The 18752-nt window shown below is 52.1% G+C and overlaps 1 protein-coding gene across 2 annotated transcripts in view; it reads left to right on the top strand.

Moving 5' to 3' along the window:
- CCDC57 (coiled-coil domain containing 57) overlaps positions 1-18752 on the top strand; it is a 96341-nt gene that overhangs the window by 51594 nt on the left and 25995 nt on the right. Inside the window, exons 15-19 of one of the 2 annotated variants that reach the window (XM_081270690.1) lie at positions 6061-6250; positions 11304-11425; positions 15831-15956; positions 16385-16426; positions 17035-17245. In XM_081270690.1, the coding sequence (XP_081126816.1) occupies positions 6061-6250; positions 11304-11425; positions 15831-15956; positions 16385-16426; positions 17035-17245 (691 nt within the window). Of the gene's footprint in view, positions 1-6060; positions 6251-11303; positions 11426-15830; positions 15966-16384; positions 16427-17034; positions 17246-18752 lie in introns of both variants that reach the window. The other variant, XM_081270691.1, reaches the window with a different exon arrangement.

Below are 18752 nucleotides of genomic sequence, written 5' to 3'. Positions count from 1 at the left end.
TTGTCATTTTTTATTGCTGCATAGTACTCCATTGTGTATAGATGCCACATTTTTTTTTTTTATCCATTCATCTATTGAAGGGCATCTGGGTTGGTTCCACAGTCTAGCTATTGTGAATTGTGCTGCTATGAACATCGATGTGGCAGTATCCCTGTAGCATGCTCTTTTAAGGTCTTCAGGGAATAGTCCGAGAAGGGCAATAGCAGGGTCAAATGGTGGTTCCATTCCCATCTTTCCCAGGAATCTCCAAACTGCTTTCCAAATTGGCCGCACCAATTTGCAGTCCCACCAGCAATGTACAAGTGTACCCTTTTCTCCACATCCTCGCCAGCACTTGTTGTTGTTTGACTTCATAGTGGCTGCCAATCTTACTGGAGTGAGATGGTATCTTAGGGTGGTTTTGATTTGCATTTCTCTGACTGCTAGAGATGGAGAGCATTTTTTCATGTACTTGTTGATTGATTGTATATCCTCCTCTGAGAAGTGTCTGTTCAGGTCCTTGGCCCATTTGTTGATTCTTGTTATTAACTCTTGTGCTATGGGTGTCCTTTTAAGGAACTTGGAGCCCGACCCCACAATCTGTAGATCGGAGCCAACTTTTTCTTCTATCAGACGCAGAGTCTCTGATTTGATATCAAGCTCCTTGATCCATTTTGAGTTAACTTTTGTGCATGGCGAGAGAAAGGGATTCAGTTTCATTTTGTTGCATATGGATTTCCAGTTTTCCCAACACCATTTGTTGAAGATGCTATCCTTCCTCCATTGCATGCTTTTAGCCCCTTTATCAAATATAAGATAGTTGTAACTTTGTGGATTAGTCTCCGTGTCCTCTATTCTATACCATTGGTCTACCCGCCTGTTTTGGTACCAGTACCATGCTGTTTTTGTCACTAATGCTCTGTAATATAGTTTGAAATCTGGTATCGCTATACCACCTGATTCACACTTCCTGCTTAGCATTGTTTTTGCTATTCTGGGTCTTTTATTTTTCCATATGAATTTCATGATTGCTTTATCTATTTCTACAAGAAATGCTGTTGGGATTTTGATTGGCATAGCATTGAACTTATAGAGAACTTTTGGTAATATCGCCATTTTGATGATGTTAGTTCTGCCTATCCATGAACAGGGTATATTTTTCCATCTTCTAAGATCTTCTTCTACTTCTCTCTTTAGGGTTCTGTAGTTTTCATTGTATAAATCTTTCACCTCTTTTGTTAGGTTGATTCCCAAGTATTTTTTTTTTTTGAGGATATTGTGAATGGAGTGTTTTTCCTCATTTCCGTTTCAGAAGTTTTGTCGCTGATATACAGAAATGCCTTTGATTTATGCGTGTTGATTTTATATCCTGCCACTTTGCTGAATTCATTTATTAGTTCTAGTAGTTTCTTTGTAGACCCTTTTGGGTCTTCTAGGTATAGAATCATGTCATCTGCAAATAGTGATAATTTAAGTTCTTCTTTTCCTATTTTTATGCCTTTAATTTCTTTCGTCTGTCTAATTGCTCTGGCCAGTGTTTCGAGAACTATATTGAATAGAAGTGGTGATAGAGGGCATCCCTGTCTTGTTCCAGATTTTAGAGGAATGCCTTTAATTTTTGTCCATTCAGAATGATGCTAGCCTGAGGCTTAGCATAGATAGCTTTTATAATGTCAAGGTAAGTTCCTGTTATCCCTAGTTTTTCTAATGTTTTGAACATAAAGGGATGCTGTACTTTGTCAAATGCTTTCTCTGCGTCTATCGAGATGATCATATGGTTCTTATCTTTAAGTCTATTGATGTGGTGAATAACGTTTATTGATTTCCGTATATTGAACCATCCTTGCATCCCAGGGATGAATCCTACTTGATCATGGTGCACAATTTTTTTGATGTGTTTTTGTATTCGATTCGCCAGAATTTTATTGAGGACTTTTGCATCTAGGTTCATTAGAGATACTGGTCTGTAGTTTTCTTTCTTTGAGGTGTCTTTGTCTGGTTTCGGAATCAGGGTGATGTTGGCCTCATAGAATGAATTTGGAAGAGCTCCCTCTTTTTCTATTTCCTGAAATAACTTGAAAAGTATTGGTATTAATTCTTCTTTAAAGGTTTTGTAAAACTCCGCTGTATACCCATCCGGTCCTGGGCTTTTCTTGGTTGGTAGTCTTTTGATGGCTTCTTCAATTTCATCCATTGATATTGGTCTGTTCAAATTGTGTGTATTCTCCTGACTCAGTCTGGGCAAATCATATGACTTAAGAAATTTATCGATGTCTTCACTATCTTCTATTTTATTGGAATATAGGTTTTCAAAATAATTTCTCATTGTCTTCTGTATTTCTGTAGCATCTGTTGTGATATTGCCTTTTTCATCCCGTATGTTAGTAATTTGAGTTCTCTCTCTTCTTCTCTTCGTTAGCGTGGCTAAAGGTCTGTTGATCTTATTTATTTTTTTGAAAAACCAACTTTTAGTTTTGTTAATTTTTTCAATAGCTTCTTTTGTTTCAATTTCATTGATTTCCGCTCTGATTTTAATTATTTCTTGCCTTCTGCTGCATTTGCTGTTGTTTTGCTCTTTTTTTCCTAGGGCTTTGAGATGAAGTGTGAGCTCATTTATTTGTTGGTTTTTTCTTTTTTTGAGGAATGACCACCAGGCGATGAATTTTCCTCTTAAAACTGCTTTCATTGTCTCCCATAGATTCGGATATGTTGTGTCTATATTTTCATTTATCGCTAAGAATTTTTTGATTTCCTCCTTTATGTCTTCTGTAACCCATTGATCATTCAGTAACATATTGTTCATTTTCCATGTGATGTAGGATTTTTCCTTCCTTCTTTTATCATTGATTTCCAGTTTCGTTCCATTATTATCAGATAAAATGCATGGTATTATCTCCACCCCTTTATATTTACTGAGGGTTGCCCTATGGCATAATATATGGTCTATTTTTGAGAAGGATCCATGTGCTGCTGAGAAAAAAGTATATCCATTTGATGATGGTTGATATATTCTATATAAGTCAGTTAAGTCTAGGTTATTGATTGTGATATTGAGTTCTATAGTTTCTTTATTCAACTTTTGTTTGGAGGATCTGTCCAATGGTGAGAGAGGTGTGTTGAAGTCACCCATAATTATTGTGTTGTGGTCTATTTGATTCTTGAACTTGAGGAGAATTTGTTTTATGAATGTCACAGCACAATTATTTGGTGCATAAATATTGATAATTGTTATGTCTTGTTGATGAATGGTTCCTTTTAACAGTATATAATGACCTTCTTTATCCCTTTTGATTAACTTAGTCTTGAAGTCGATTTTATTCGATATGAGGATGGCCACCCCTGCTTGCTTACGAGGACCGTGTGCATGGTATATTTTTTCCCATCCTTTCACCTTCAGCCTGTGTATGTCTTTTCCAATCAGATGTGTCTCCTGGAGGCAGCATATTGTTGGATTTGTTTTTTTAATCCATGATACCAGCCTATGTCGCTTTATTGGAGAGTTTAAGCCATTAACATTCAGAGTTACTATTGATATATGGTTTGTACTTCCATCCATGTTTGATTATTTATCCTTTTTTTAACAAATTTAGTTTGTTTCTCCATGATTGTCTTTCCCCTCGCCCTCTGTCTTTACCGAGGCACTTCCCACTGATGGTTTTGGTTATTGTTTTTCATTTCTTCCTCGTGTAGTGTTTTGCTCAAAATGCTTTGCAATGCTGGTTTTCTGGCTGCAAATTCTTTTAACTTTTGTTTATCATGAAAGATTTTTATTTCGTTGTCATACCTGAAGCTTAATTTTGCTGGATACAGAATTCTTGGTTGGCATCCATTGTCTTTCAGTGTTTGAAATACATTGTTCCATGACCTTCTTGCTTTCAGTGTCTGTGATGAAAAATCCATTGTTAACCATATTGGTTTACCCCTAAATGTAATCTGTCTCCTTTCTCTTGTAGCTTTTAATATTTTCTCTTTGTTCTGTATATTGGATATCTTCATAACAATGTGTCTTGGCGTTGGTCTACTGTGATTTTGTGTGCTCGGTGTCCTGTATGCATCTTCAATTTGTATATCTGTTTCCTTTTTTATTTCTGGAAAGTTTTCTGTAATTATTTCATTCAGCAGGTTACTCATTCCCTTGGTTTGAATCTCTGTACCTTCTTCTATCCCAATGACTCGTAAGTTTGGTTTTTTTATGTTATCCCATAACTCTTGGATGTTTTTCTCGTGATATTTTACCAGCCTTTCTGAGTTGGCTAGACTCTTTTCAAGATGATATATTTTGTCTCATTATCTGACGTTCTGGCTTCTACTTGCTCCACTCTGTTAGTGATACTCTCAATTGAGTTTTTAATTTGGTTTATCGTTTCCTTCATTTCTAGAATTATTGTTTGATTATTTTTTTATAATCTCTATCTCCTGATAAAGATGCTTAACTTCTTCTTTTATCTGTTTATGTAATTCATTCTCAATGTGTTCTTTCGCTGCTTGAATTTGCTGTCTTGTATCCTCTTTAAGGTTCCATTCCATCTGTCTAAGGTGTTCCTTGAGGTCTTTATATGACCATTTTTCTGATGACTCTAGGTCCTCCTGAATATTTAGGCTTTCCTGCATTGTTTGTACTCCTTTTCTTCCTTGCTTCTTGAAGCTGCTCATGTTGCTTCTTGTTCTGTTTGACTGCTGAGTTACTGTTTACTCCTATAAATTTATTTGATGCTTGGGAGGAAAGGTATTAGAAGGGAAGGGAAGAAGTCACTAAAGAGAATGAGAGTAGGCAGGTAGAATTCAAGGAAGGGGGGATAAGAAAAATGAAAAGACAAAAGAAGAAAGAAATAGGAACTAAAAAAAGAAAAAAATTTAAAAAAAAATAATAATAATAATTAAAAAAATTAAAATTAAAATTAGAAGAGAAAAAAGTAAAAGAAAGAAAAGAAAAAAAACAACGAGATAGAAAAATGAAGATGAAAGAAAAACCCAAATCAAAAAAAAAAAAACTAATAAATGCCATCTTAGAGTTTGATTAACTTCTCTTCCAGTAGGTGGCGCTGTGCCCACCAGGTCAAGTTTCTCCTGTCAATACGCAGGAACCAATCACTGTGCAGCAGCTCCTCCCAGACTGGGCGAGTCTCCAATCCTGAGTGCCTAGGGCCTCCTCTTGTGTCTAGTCACTTCCCACTTTTCCTCTAGCCAGGCCCCTCTCACCACAATACTGGCTACACGCCAGGTCTGCTGCTCCCAGGAGCCCTGTTTTCATGAACGACTGGGCACACTCTTCCAGTTTGCCATTCCCTCAGACCCTAAGTTTGTAGAGCTTGGGGCTGAGAATCCTCAGCGAATTTTACTTGCCCTCCGGTAGCCACGCCCCCGGTAGCTGGTGCAAGAGACCTCAGCTGTCAGCACTGGTGGGAGCGGTAGTTCCGCGCCGCGGGTCCCGTGCCACCTCTGATTCCCTCCGTCTGGCTATAGCACTCACAGGAGAGCTGGGAGGGGCCCTTAAGGTTTCCCCGATGTGTGGAGAGGGAAGGCTAGGGGATTACACACCTGTAGCCGCAGGTTTCAATGAAGTTATCTCCTCCGCCGCAGTCTGGTGACGTCAGTTCTCTGCCATGGTGGTGTCTCTTGCAAATGGCGACAGTTCGCTTCCCTTTGCCGGGCGACCAATGCGACGGGTGGGTCCTTACTGTCTCTCCCAAGCCCCGTTTCAAACCTGTGGCCACTACCTATGAAGGCTCGGTGGGCATTTACCTCCGTAGGATGAGAAGGGCTGACCAGTTGTTTCAGCCGCATGGATCAGTGCTGAGTCACAGCTGTTTGTCTGCGGGAAGCAGGCGAACGTGAGCTTGAATTCAGCCGATCCGGACTCAGTGCGTGTTCTGAGAGGCCCAGACTGTTCGCCCCAGATCCACGTCAGCTCAGCATTGCCTAGTGATCCTGAGCAAACAGATTTAGGTTGTTTACGACTCCCTATGCCCGCACAGCTGAAGAGGTCAGAGACTTGATCTCTCTGCGCCCGCCGCCATGTTGGAATCTCTTCATTCCGGTCTGGGGTCTTACAGGGTGTCTGCGTGTGGGTTTTGTTTCCAGGGCCTTGCAGATGAGAGACCCGTGGGGACCAAGGACCAGCTGGGGGCACAGCCCCCACAGACCTTATCCGTGCCCCACCTGCAGAGGAAACTGAAGGCAGCAGCTAAGAAGATCCTGCGCCTCCGCCTGGAGAAGGAGCAGCTCCTGGAGATGGGGAACCGGCTCCGGGCAGAGCAGGGACACCCCAAAGGTGAGTCCCTGGGAACAGGACTGCCAGGACCACTCCCTGCACACCTGTCGGGAGCCTGGGGTCAGCAGGGGCCTGGCCTGGGCCTGGCGGGGAGGGAGAGGACCAGAGTGGAGCAGTTAGATGCCTCTGGCCCGGCAGGACCCCGTCCCAGGGGTGGGACGCGTGGCCCCGCCTTCCAGGAATGGCCCAGCAGCAGGTCCCTGAGGGAGGGGAAGGCCAGGGAGGCCGGGACCACAAGACTGTGACATGGATTGGTGGCACCAGGCCGGCTGCCGCCGAGGGCCAGAGGGCCGGGAGAAGCAGAGTCCCAGTCCAGGGTCTCCCAGCCTGAGTGGGAGTCTCGCCCTGTGCGGGCTCACCACGGTCCTCGAGGGGTGCAGCGCAGTGCCCGCTGCAGCCTGCTCACTCACCTGCCCACTGCCCTCGGGCGCATTTCAGCAAGATGACAATTGTCAAGCTTTAAGCATCTGTGATGGCCCCAAAGGCCAGCTCTGGAGCATCCACCATCTGGCCATGCCTTCTATCCATTGCCTGAACACGACGAGCAGCTGGGGCTGGGACTAGGGTGACACACACCTGCTGCAGACAGGAAACTCCAGGCAGTGTGCCCTGAGCAGCTGGGAGCAGTGGGCATGGTGGCCTTGCCATTCAGGAGGCCAAGGCAGGAGGACCCCGAGTTCTGAGCCAGCCTCAACCACTTAGCGAGGCCCAGCCTGAGAATAATAAAAAGGGCTGGGACGTGGCTCAGTGGTGAAGTGCCTCCCCAAAACCTGGGAGCCACAAGCACGGTAAAGGGTCCAGCAGGAGTAGCACTTCGCCTGCCCCAGCTGGAGAGCTCTTTAGAAGGTGCCATCGGGCTGGGGCGCAGCCAAGTGGCAGAGAACTTGCCTCGGGTCCCTGAGGCCCTGGGTTCAGTCTCCAGCACCACAATGGGAGGAAGAGAAGAAGGAAGGTAGGAAGACCGGTCACCATCTGAGGGAAGGGGTCAGGGTGCTGTGCCTCGTCCTCCAGGCTCTGCCTGGGGCTGGCTGCAGGGTGACAGTTGTGGTTTTAGCATGTCCTTCTGTGGCTTCTGAAGAAACCTGGCAGAGGTGGAGGAGAAGCAGCCCCGGGCGCAGGGCCGCAGAGCTCCAGGGAGCGTGGACTCCTGCAGGAGGTCTGAGTGGAGCAGAGGGACGTCCACACTTCCACACCCAGAGCACACTTGGGTCTCACCGTAATCAGCCCCACTGTTCTGAGACCAGGTCAGCCTTCCCCTTTGAGGTATTTGAAAGTCATTATCGAAGTGGCTTTGTCCTGAGAACCAGCCCCTGAAAGAGGAGCAGTAAACAGACCTTAGCGGCAGGTGTGGGGAGGTGCTGGTGTGTGGACTGGTGGACACTGACCATGGTCCACCCTCACTGCCCCCTTGGGGAACCTAGGAGTGCAGGGAGTAGGCTGGGGACAGTGTGGGCAGGAGGCTCTCCCCCGACACCAACGCCTTCCCCTCGGGCACTTTCTGCAGCTCACGAGGAAGTGGCTCCTCTTTGGCCTGCGGGGATGGAACCCAGGCCTGGCGCAGGCCCGAGGAGCATTGACCTGCGCTGGTCCCAGCCCCTTTTCATTTTATCTTGAGAGAGGATTTTGTAAGTTTCCCGGCCTGGCCTCAGACTTGCTTCCTGAGGGCTGGGCTTGCCGGGTGGACGCACCCTGGCTCCTCCTGTCCGTTACCGTTACAGGCAGTGGGTTTAGCAGTTAGCGCTCCCTCGCCTCTTTCTCGATTCCATTCTGGGCTGTCCTCTTCTAAACTGAGACTGCCCTCCCCCGTCAGCTGTGGTGCCCCTGCCTTGGCCTCTGCGCCAGCCTCTGCCAGCTTGGCCACATTGTCCTGGTTGACCATCCAGTGAATCTGTCTTCCTGCTCCCGTGGCTTCCTACAGCCTGTGTTTGAGCAAGTACCTGTTCTGCTCTCCCTCCGCCCACCCGCCTGCCCACATCCCAGGGTGCAGTCCCTGCGTGGAGCCAGAGTCTGCATGAAAGGCCGAGGGGAGCCATGGTGTGCTCCCGCTGCAGAGCCCAGGGCAGTGCGCACCTCTGCGCCTCCTCCGCGGGCTGCTGGCCTCTGCCTCTGGACCGTACCCCGTGTGGCTTTTCTGTTTTCTTCTGTGGTGGTTCAGCTTGGCTGTTCTCACTCCACTGGAAGACCACCCCCACCCTCAGGACTTGGTGAACTGCGGCGGGCAGCGCCCACAGCCTGAGCTCCTTCCCTTCCTTCTGGGTTGTGCTCCCTCCGTCACCTGTGAGCCTCTCCCTGTTCCTCTTCTCTGGTTTAATGAGCTGGAATTCACTTCAGCATGTGCTGCCAGGGCCCTCGGCTCAAACTGCACCACCCCCCCCCCCGCCCCCCGGGCTGGGAGCACATTAACTGGTTTCTCTCTGGGAGAAGCTCAGTTGAGAACTGCCACTCGTGGGAAAGCCAGTGTCCACAGGCCAGGGGCCATCTCATCTGAGTGTCTCTAAGGAAGAGGCATCAGAGACAAAGATCCCAGACGGGGAACACTCCCACACCTGGCCTCAAAGGAGTGCAGCCAAGGGCTGGGAGGTGCCAGGAGGCCCTGCGGCAGAGGAAGAGGCTCCACCCTGCTGGAGCCCAGGAGTGCCAGTTCCCTGGCCTCTCAGAGGAGAAAGCCGAGGCTGGCCTGGAGCACAGGTCGGCACTCACCCAGCACCCGAGGCCTGGCCCATCCCCAGCGCCACCGGGAGCAGGGTGAGGCCTTTCCCGAGGGCAGGTTAGGGCTTCTGGAGCACTGCTGAGAGACCTGAGTCTGCGGTGGGCACAGCGCACCTGCTGGAGCTCCCTCCCAGTGCTGCTGCCTGGGGAGGAGGGGGCTGTGTGCTCACAGGAAGCCCCGCCCCAGGTGTCCTGCAGGCCCTGCCAGGCCCCTTCCCACCAGGCACCGCCCGCTGTGGGCTGAGGCTTTTGCTGGGCCTGCAGGTGTCTTGGCAGCTCCTGCTCCTCCTCCCCACGGCTCCTCCTGGTCACTGCTGCCTCCAGGCAGCGTGTCTCTGCGCAGGCAGGCCTGTGTGTCAGAACCGGGGATGGCGCGTCGGGGTCCGTGGGCCCACAGGAGCCACGGGAGGGCTGGGCAGGAGCGGCCAGTTCTTGGGTTTCGAGGGAGACAGTGGCCAGAGAACAGAGGACCTTGGACTCTGCTCATCCCACGCCCCCTGCCCCCCAGCCCAGTGCCTGGTCCTGGCAGCAGGGCTGGGCAAGGCTGGGCTCTGCATCTCCATTGGTTCCTACGCCGTGGGGCCACAGTCATTAGGTGGAGTGGAGTGACCAGCTGTGACAGATTCCTGGTCATTATTCAGTTTCAGAATGAGACCTGTCTTGCCCGCAGCCGAGCACGCCTGCTGTCGGCAGCTGTCCGCAGGCACCCCAGCCACCTCCCCGGTGGTCCCCATGTGTGACCTGCAGCCCCTGCCTTGGAGCGGCCCCGCCAGTCTGCCCACTGGCCGCAGTGTGCCTTCCACCCGAGAGCCTCGCCCGCTCTATGGGGCTCACGCCTGCCCAGTGCACCCCGTCAGGCCAAAAGACTTTAATTTTCTCATCAAAAAAAGGATGATTTCTCATTGTAAAGATTTAAGACCGTGCTGGGTATGATGGTACACGCTCGGGAGGCCAAAGCAGCAGGATCACAAGTTCAAGCCCAGCCTGGGCAATTCAGCATGACCCTGCCTCAAACTAAAGAGGGCTGGGGTCATGGCTCAGTGGGAGAGCGCTTGCCTAGCGTACGAAGGCGCCAGGTTCAAACCTCAGCACCACATACAAAAATAAACACAAACAAAAAAGGCTGGGGTCTGGCTTTGTGGTAGAGCACCCCTGGGTTTAATCCCCAGTGCCAAAAAACCATTGATTTTTTTAAACAGTGCTGAAAAGTACACAGAAAAACAAAAATTGCTAATTAGAGTTAGTTCACACTTTTGTGAAAAGGCTCGGCACTTCTGTCCTTTGACTCTGTTCACACTCACGCACGTGCCCTGGCCCAGGCACCCAGATGTGTGTGCGTGCCTGCTCACACACCTCCACGGCCATGTGCACAGCCTCCATCTCAGGTCCAGCCGACAGACGGGCCACGCATCCGTGAGCTCTTCTCCCTTGGCCCACAGGTGCCGTCCCCTGCAGGTGTTTAGAGATGCTTATGGCAGTGAATAAAAATGCCTCTGATCACAGCCTCATGAGAACTAAGTAGCATCGAAAGTGTTATTTTTGCCCAATCGAGATAGGTAAAAAGCCTGGGCACAGTGTGCGCCTACCTGTAAACCCCAGCAAAGCTGAAGAGGAGGATCTCGAGTTCAAGGCCAGGCTTAGCAACTTAATTCAGTGATCCAGCACCCCTGAGTCGAGTCCCCAGGACTGTAAAAGCTCTTTAAAGAATCCCTCTGCTTTAGTTTCCAGTATGATAAATAGCTGTGATCATAGTTCTCCCCCCGCAGTGAAAATAAGAACAAGGACTTCTTGGAGTCCTGAATTGATTCCTGGCTCTAGAAATGTTATTTCCATAGTAATTATGCAGTATGTCAGCTTAAAGAAACCTCTCGGAGATATCAGTTCACGGAAAGATGTCCATGTTGTGCCAGGATCCAGGCAGGTGGGATGCTCAAGCACTCACCACAGCTGTCGTTTTTAAGCATATATTTCACACTTTTGCTGCTGCTGCTTTTTTTTTTTTTTTTTTTTTTGACAGAGTTGTGCAGTGTTGCCCAGACTGGCCCCCAACTGGGGGCTACCCGGTCCTCCTGCCTCAGCCACCCACGCGGCTGGGCCCACAGGTGCACCGCGGCCACCCTGCGTGCTGCGGAGCAGGTCTGCCTTTGGTGCTGTTAACAGGCCCAGTGGGCTCTGCTGCCTGGAGGGAGCCCGCCGGGATCTGTGTGTGACAGTCACGCTGGCCCTGGCACAGGTCCTCTGGTGTGGAAGTGACTTGGCTTTGAAGAGGAACGTGCTGTCCTTGAGTGCCATCCAGGAGTGACTGGAGCACAGAGCACAGACCCTTTCCTGGTCTCGTTTCCAGGGAGACTGCCCTGTCCTCCCCGGCCTCCCGCCCCCCAGGCCCAGGACCAGGGAAGGGCGCCCGAGGCGCTTTGGGACCACAGCCCACCTCTGGGACGGGTGAAGACCCACGCCACCTTTCAGGTAATTCTTCCATCCTGCTGCCTGCTGGAGGACTAAGGGGGACAGGAGAGGCCCCTGTTCCCAGCAGGCACACATGGCTGCCAAAGGCACGTTGAGGTGTTGTCGGTGGTTCTTTAAATCACTGTTGTTTCATATATGCTTTATTATGATTTTGCCCACCTGGGTGTTATTTTTTTAAATCCTTGTCAATATAAGTTAAAAAATATGTATGTCTGTAGAGCTGTGAAATGTTCTTACGTTTTTAGGGCATTCAATGTCTCTAACATTTATTGGCCTTTATATTTCTTCTGAGTTATTTATGCATGTTTGAATTTTTCTACTGGTGTGTTTATTCTTGTTGGTTTGTAAGACTTCTTTATATATTGAGGCAATTGTTGCTTGTCTGTTACAACTCTTTCCAAATTTGTCATTTGTTTTTTAATTTCCTTTTTTAAAAAAATCCTCAGATAAACCAGACACTGTGGGGCATACCTGTGACTCCAGTGACTCTGGAGTCTTAGGCAGGAAAATCAAAAGTTCAAGACCAGCCTGGGCCATTTAGCAAGGCCCTGTCTCCAAACAAAAAGTAGAAAAGACCGGGGGTGTGGCTCAGTGGTAAAGCACGCTGGGTTCAAACCCCAGTTTAGGAAAAAAAAAAAATCCTTAAATAACTTGAAAACGTTTTTTCAATCTAATGAACTCACAGTCTAGTGGTTTATTTAACTGTTTTTCAACTTGGAAGGTTTGTTTCTATTCGAGTGAAGGCAGATAGTCACCATTTTTTCCGGCGTTTTATTTTGTTAACTATCAGGGTACCCTGTAAATAATCACCCTTCTTTTTATTTCCCCTTTTTGCAGTACCATGAACTACACCCGGGGGGGGGGCTCTACTGTGGTCTGCACCCCCAGTCCTTGTTGTGTTTTATTTTGAGGTAGGGTCTTGCTAAGTTGCCCAGGTCGGACTTGAGCTTGCAACCCTCCTGCCTCAGCTCCCGAGTCCCTGGGGTCACAGGTGTGTGCCACTACCCCGACTCATGTCCATCTTCCTAGGACAGGCCAAATGACAGTCTAGAGCTACTGGGCCGGCTCACACCCCCAAAGCACAGGGAGACCCTTCAGTTTGTTGCATGTGGGTGACTTTGAAGGTCAACAGGATAACATCTGTATTTTCTGCTCTTTTCAATATTATTATTTAAATATTAAATATTTAAAAGAATAATAGACTATTTCTCAGAGCAGTTTTAGTTTTATGGAAAAATTGGGTGAAAAGTGCCAAGTTCCTATAGCCCCCTTTCCCGTTGTGGGTCTTGCTTGGTGTGAGCTTGGTGTGAGCTTGGTGTGGTTCTTGGTCTGAGCTTGTGTGGTGCCTGGTGTGGTGCTTGGTGTGGTGCTTGGTGTGGTTCTTGGTGTGAGCTTGGTGTGAGCTTAGTGTGAGCTTGGTGTGAGCTTGGTATGGCACTTGGTGTGAGCTTGGTGTGAGCTTGGTGTGGTGCTTGGTGTGAGCTTGGTGTGGTGCTTGGTGTGGTTCTTGGTGTGGTGCTTGGTGTGAGCTTAGTATGAGCTTGGTGTGAGCTTAGTGTGAGCTTGGTGTGAGCTTAGTGTGAGCTTGGTGTGAGCTTAGTGTGAGCTTGGTGTGAGCTTGGTGTGGTGCTTGGTGTGAGCTTGGTGTGAGCTTGGTGTGGTGCTTGGTGTGGTTCTTGGTGTGGTTCCTGGTGTGCACTTGGTGTGAGCTTGGTGTGGCCTTGGTGTGAGCTTAGTGTGAGCTTGGTGTGGCCTTGGTGTGGTGCTTGGTGTGAGCTTGGTGTGGTTCTTGGTGTGAGCTTGGTGTGAGCTTGGTGTAAGCTTGGTGTGGTGCTTGGTGTAAGCTTGGTGTGAGCTTGGTGTGGTGCTTGGTGTAAGCTTGGTGTGAGCTTGGTGTGGTGCTTGGTGTGGTTCTTGGTGTGAGCTTGGTGTAGTTCTTGGTGTGAGCTTGGTGTGAGCTTGATGTGAGCTTGGTGTGGTGCTTGGTGTGAGCTTGGTGTGGTGCTTGGTGTGAGCTTGGTGTGGTGCTTGGTGTGTTCTTGGTGTGGTTCCTGGTGTGCACTTGGTGTGAGCTTGGTGTAGAGCTTGGTGTGAGCTTGGTGTGAGCTTGATGTGAGCTTGGTGTGGTTCTTGGTGTGGTGCTTGGTGTGGTTCTTGGTGTGGTGCTTGGTGTAGTTCTTGGTATGGTGCTGGTGTGGGGCTTGGTGTGGTGCTGGTGCTTGGTGTGGTGCTTGGTGTGGTGTTTGGTATGGTGCTGGTGTGGTTCTCGGTGTGGTGTTTGGTGTGGTTCTTGGTGTGGTGCTTGTGTGATTCTTGGTGTGGTGTTTGGTGTGGGGCTTGGTGTGGTGCTTGTGTGGTGCTTGCTGTGGTGCTTGCTGTGTGCGCTGTCTGGAGGAGCCCACACTGGAACGCAGTCTTCTGTAGGTTTGGGCAGGTGGATCAAGAGGTGTCCGCCTCTGCAGCACCCTCCCTCTCTCCCCTGGCCATGCTGACCCTCGCGTCTCCCTGGTTCTGCCCTCCTACCCAGGGAGCTGGAGCCGCACAACCTGCAGCCTTCTCACCGGCTTCTTAGGCTTAGCCGTGTGCAGCTGAGAGGTCTGTCTGTCTGTCTGTCCATGGTGACAGCTCGTTGCCTTTTAGTGTTGAATAATATTCCATTTGGTGGACGCTGCCTGCAGGGCAGCACTGCTGGCTCATACCTTGGGCAGAGGCTTGCAGCTGGTCACCGTGAGCATGGACCATGTGCTCCTGCCCTGGGCAGCTTTCTCCTGCCTTGGTGTGTGCTGCCACGCAGCCGCAGTTCCACTCGATGGCTGCACCTTGGCATTGTGTGTGCATGTGTGTGTGTTTTAAACTGCTCAAAACCGGGGATGCAGCTCAGTGGTACACACGTGCCCGCCCTGTGTGAGGCCCTGGGTTTGGTCCCCAGCATTGCTCAATAATTAAACTGCTAATAATTGGCTTCTTTAAAGGACATCATTGAGGCTGAGCACGGTGGCCTCGCCTGTGACCCCAGCAACTCAGGAGGCAGAGGAACAAAAGTCCCAGCCCAGCCTGGGCAGCCTAGTGAGGCCCTGTCTCAAGATAAAAATGAAAAGGGCTAGGGTGCAGCTCAGTGGTAGAGCACCCCTAGATTCAATCCTAATTACTGCAAAAGAGAGAGAAAAACAAACAAAACAAAAAATCAGAATTTTACCCAGTCTTGATATGGATCCATGTTGCTGGATGTGCTGTAAATATATTCTCCCAGAGCACATTTGCCTTTCCTGATTGTTTAAAATAAGAGAGCTTGGGGCTGGGGACCAGCTCAGCGGTAGGGCGCTTGCCTCGCAGGCACAAGGCCCTGGTCCAATCCCCAGCACCACAAACACCAAAAAGAGCCAGTAGAGAGGGACAGGCTGTTCTGACCTGAGGTGACGCCACTCTGAGTTTGCCCCAGCCAGGAGGGAGTCAGGCTCTGCCTGGGGAGCTGAGAGCCCACTGCAGGGGCCAGGGGGCTGGAGGGCAGAGACAGGTGGGCTGTGGGACGTGCAGCTGGCGGGGGAGGAGGGTCCAGCATGGTCCCTCTGAGGTGCCTCCACAGCCCAAGGCCACACACACAGCCCAGTCCAGGGGCATCCTGAGCTTCGGCCGAGGGCAGGGTTCTGGACGGAGGGATGGTGCAGGCTCACCCAGGAGCTTGCCCTGGGAAGAAGCCTGACAGGAAGCTGGGGGCCACTGGGACCCAGGGAACTGTGCATTAAGTGATGGGCAGGTGGACATGGCCAAGCAAGGCCACAGACCTCCCGCACATGTGTTGCACGTGCTGGTGTCCTGCCACTGTGCCCAGGACAGAATGGGGGTCCTGGCCCCCTGGTCACCCATGCCCTCAGCTCCATGCAGCTGCGTCTGCCATGGGGCTTCTCTCTGGCTTCTTGGGCATTTCCCTCCATGCCTCTGGGGCTGTCCTTCCTGGTCCTCCTTCTGCCTGCTTTTCTGCGCCCTTCCCCAGAGGCAGGGTGTGATCAAGCCCTTGGACAGGAGTGGGCAGGGTGGCCTGGTTGGCGACACACCCACAGGTCCTGGGCCTGCTCATGTCCATCGCAGGCCGAGTTCCACCCCAGGCCAAGGCCAGCATCTTCGGGGGGTCCACTTGTCCTCTCCAGGCCAGAACCCTGTGGGCTTCTGCTTGGTGTCCAGGGGCACAGTGCTTGCTGCCCCCTCCCCAGAAGATAGGCAGGCACATAGCTGGACTGCAGGAAGCCTGCCTTGTCCTGGCTGGTGGAGTAAGCCTCCCCACCCTGGCCATGCCTTGGGTCACCAAATGAAGTGAGTCCATAATGCCAGAGTTCTGGGGACGAGTGTCGTCACTGCCGTTGGACAGCTTGTGGACAACACCTGAGCCCTTCTTATCACATTGCCACAGGAGGACCCTCAGCACACCAAGAAAGAGCGTCTTTCTGAATGCGTGGGCAACAGCCAGCTCGGCTCGGCACACCCCGTCGGCAGGAGCCAGGGCCTTCGAGGCTGGAGGGCCGGCGCAGCGGCCCAGGTGCAGCAGGTGAGGGCAGGCGCAGCGGCCCAGGTGCAGGAGGTGAGGGCAGACGCAGCGGCCCAGGTGCAGCAGGTGAGGGCAGGCGCAGCGGCCCAGGTGCAGGAGGTGAGGGCAGGCGCAGCGGCCCAGGTGCAGGAGGTGAGGGCAGGCGCAGCGGCCCAGGTGCAGCAGGTGAGTGCAGGCGCAGCGGCCCAGGTGCAGCAGGTGAGGGCAGGCGCAGCGGCCCAGGTGCAGCAGGTGGGGCAGGCGCAGCGGCCCAGGTGCAGCAGGTGAGGGCAGGCGCAGCGGCCCAGGTGCAGCAGGTGAGGGCAGGCGCAGCGGCCCAGGTGCAGGAGGTGAGGGCAGGCGCAGCGGCCCAGGTGCAGGAGGTGAGGGCAGGCGCAGCGGCCCAGGTGCAGGAGGTGAGGGCAGGCGCAGCGGCCCAGGTGCAGGAGGTGAGGGCAGGCGCAGCGGCCCAGGTGCAGCAGGTGAGGGCAGGCGCAGCGGCCCAGGTGCAGGAGGTGGGGCAGGCGCAGCGGCCCAGGTGCAGCAGGTGAGGGCAGGCGCAGCGGCCCAGGTGCAGCAGGTGGGGCAGGCGCAGCGGCCCAGGTGCAGCAGGTGAGGGCAGGCGCAGCGGCCCAGGTGCAGCAGGTGAGGGCAGGCGCAGCGGCCCAGGTGCAGCAGGTGAGGGCAGGCGCAGCGGCCCAGGTGCAGCAGGTGAGCTTGAGCCGGGCAGAAGGTGCTGGGACTCACTGCACCTGGAGCCTGTGCTGGGAGCAAGTGCCCTTGGGTCCCAGGGTGGGCCACAAGGGGCGCCAGTGGCCAGGAGGGCGTGGAGGCTGGGGGGACACTGGCACCCCGGGCAGCTCCCCTCTATGCTGCACAGGCAGCTCCTCCCTTCTAAAGGGTCTCTGACCTGAAAGTGGTCGAGCAGCCCTGCCCTCAGGACTGCCAGTGCTGCTCAGACCCCTCCTCCCACTGTCCTCCCCGCTGCCTCTCCCTGCCTCAGCGCCCTGGCTGCTCTACCCACTAGGCCGAGGGAGCAGGGCAGGAAAGGGGGCTTTCAAGACAACCGTGTCTTTCCTCACTTCTACAGAGGGCACACGAAGCCCCCTGGGTGACCTGCAGACCACCCCAGAAAGAGAACAGGCCCAGGAAGCCTCTGCAGGCCCCGGTCCCTGAGGAGAACAGCTGCCACACCCGCGGGTCGTCCTCGCTGGCCAGCAGCTCCCTCCAGGACACCTGGAGGTTGCTAGACCTGGGCTCCAGCCCTTCAGGCCTCCCCTCCCAGGACGACTCAGCTCCAGGTAGGAGAATGGCCTGCCCCGGCTGCTGCCCTCTGGAGGGTGATGGCTAGGGACGTGTGCCCGCCACTCCCTGAGGCGGACGCCAAGCGGGCGCTGCCTTGATGCCCTTGGCCTCCTGGCTCTGGTTCAGGTGCTCCATAAACCCACAGCCCCTCGCCCTGCCTGCAGCCCGTCCCCCGTCCCCCGCAGAGCAGGACCCTGTGGGACAGGAGCCCCTGCCAGCACGGCGCCCCTCGGGTATGCTGGGATGGACGAGTGTGCACAGGCTGCTCTCTGGAGGAGACCTACGGCTCTCCACATCTGCTCCGTCTGGTGCCAGGGGATGTCACAGGCCCCTCCCGTGCCCCACTCCTGGCGCCCACCGGCTACAGCTCTGGGCAGGGAGGAGTTTTCAGGAAAACCCATGTGAAGGGTCTGCTCTTGGGCAGTGCAGGTGGCACAGCTCCTGCAGGAGGTGGAGGGAGGAAAGGCCTGTGGGGGCCGCAGGGTGGGGTATGGCTGGTGTGAGAGCCCCTGCCCAGACGCACCTCCTCTGGCCTCACAGCTGAGCACATCACCCAGCTGCCATCCCAGCCACCTGGGAGGCGGAGCAGGAGGCCGGCCGTTCGGGGCAGCCTCAGCAACTCAGCAAAACCCCGTTTCAGAATGACAGATAAAAAGGTAGAAGGCCTCTGGTCCCACCCCAGTTGGAAACAGGACCCGAAGGCTAGGGCTGTGCCGCAGCCTGCGCCCTCACCCGCCTGCCCGCTCAGCCCTGGCACACAAGCCAAAGGCACTGCATCTGGCAGGTGTCGGCGTGCAGGGCAGCTTCCTGCACACTGTCACCAGTCTTCCCAGCATCCATCTTTGCTAGACTGTTGAAATTCTTTGGAAATTAGGTTATTTCTGAGACAAAAGTTATAAATATCTACAGCCAGTTTTTCATGTGATTGGCTTTTTTTTTTTTTTTTTTTTTTGGTCCTGGGGATTGAACCTAGCAGTGCTCCACCACTGAGCCACATCCCCACCCCTTTTTAGTTTTTTAGTGTGGGAGTCTTGCTAAGTTGCCCAGGCTGGCCTTTTTTTTTTTTTTTTTTTTTTTAAAGAGAGAGAGAGAGGAGAGGGAGGGAGAGAGAGAGAGAGAGAGAGAGAGAGAGAGAATTTTATTTTTAATATTTATTTTTTAGTTCTGGGCGGACACAACATCTTTGTTGGTATGTGGTGCTGAGGGTCAAACCCGGGATGCACGCACGCCAGGCGGGCGCGCTACCAGTTGAGCCACATCCCCAGCCCCCAGGCTGGCCTTAAACTTGGGATCCTCCTGCCTCAGCCTCCTGAGTCCCTGGAATTCCAGGAGTGGCACCATGCCCAGTTTTTCACTTTTCTTACAGTACTTTTTTTTTTTGGTATATTTTAGTTGCAGATGGACACAATATCTGTATTTATTTTTATGGTGCTGAGGATGGAACCCGGTGCTTTCCACCACGGAGCCCCGGCCCCAGCCCTTTCTGTGGTGCTTTTGTTATGC

Source organism: Spermophilus citellus (genome assembly GCF_964194105.1).
Source record: "Spermophilus citellus genome assembly, chromosome: 17".
Taxonomy (NCBI): domain Eukaryota; kingdom Metazoa; phylum Chordata; class Mammalia; order Rodentia; family Sciuridae; genus Spermophilus; species Spermophilus citellus.
Note: the sequence above shows the minus strand (reverse complement) of the source record. Positions and strands in the feature narration are given on the sequence as shown.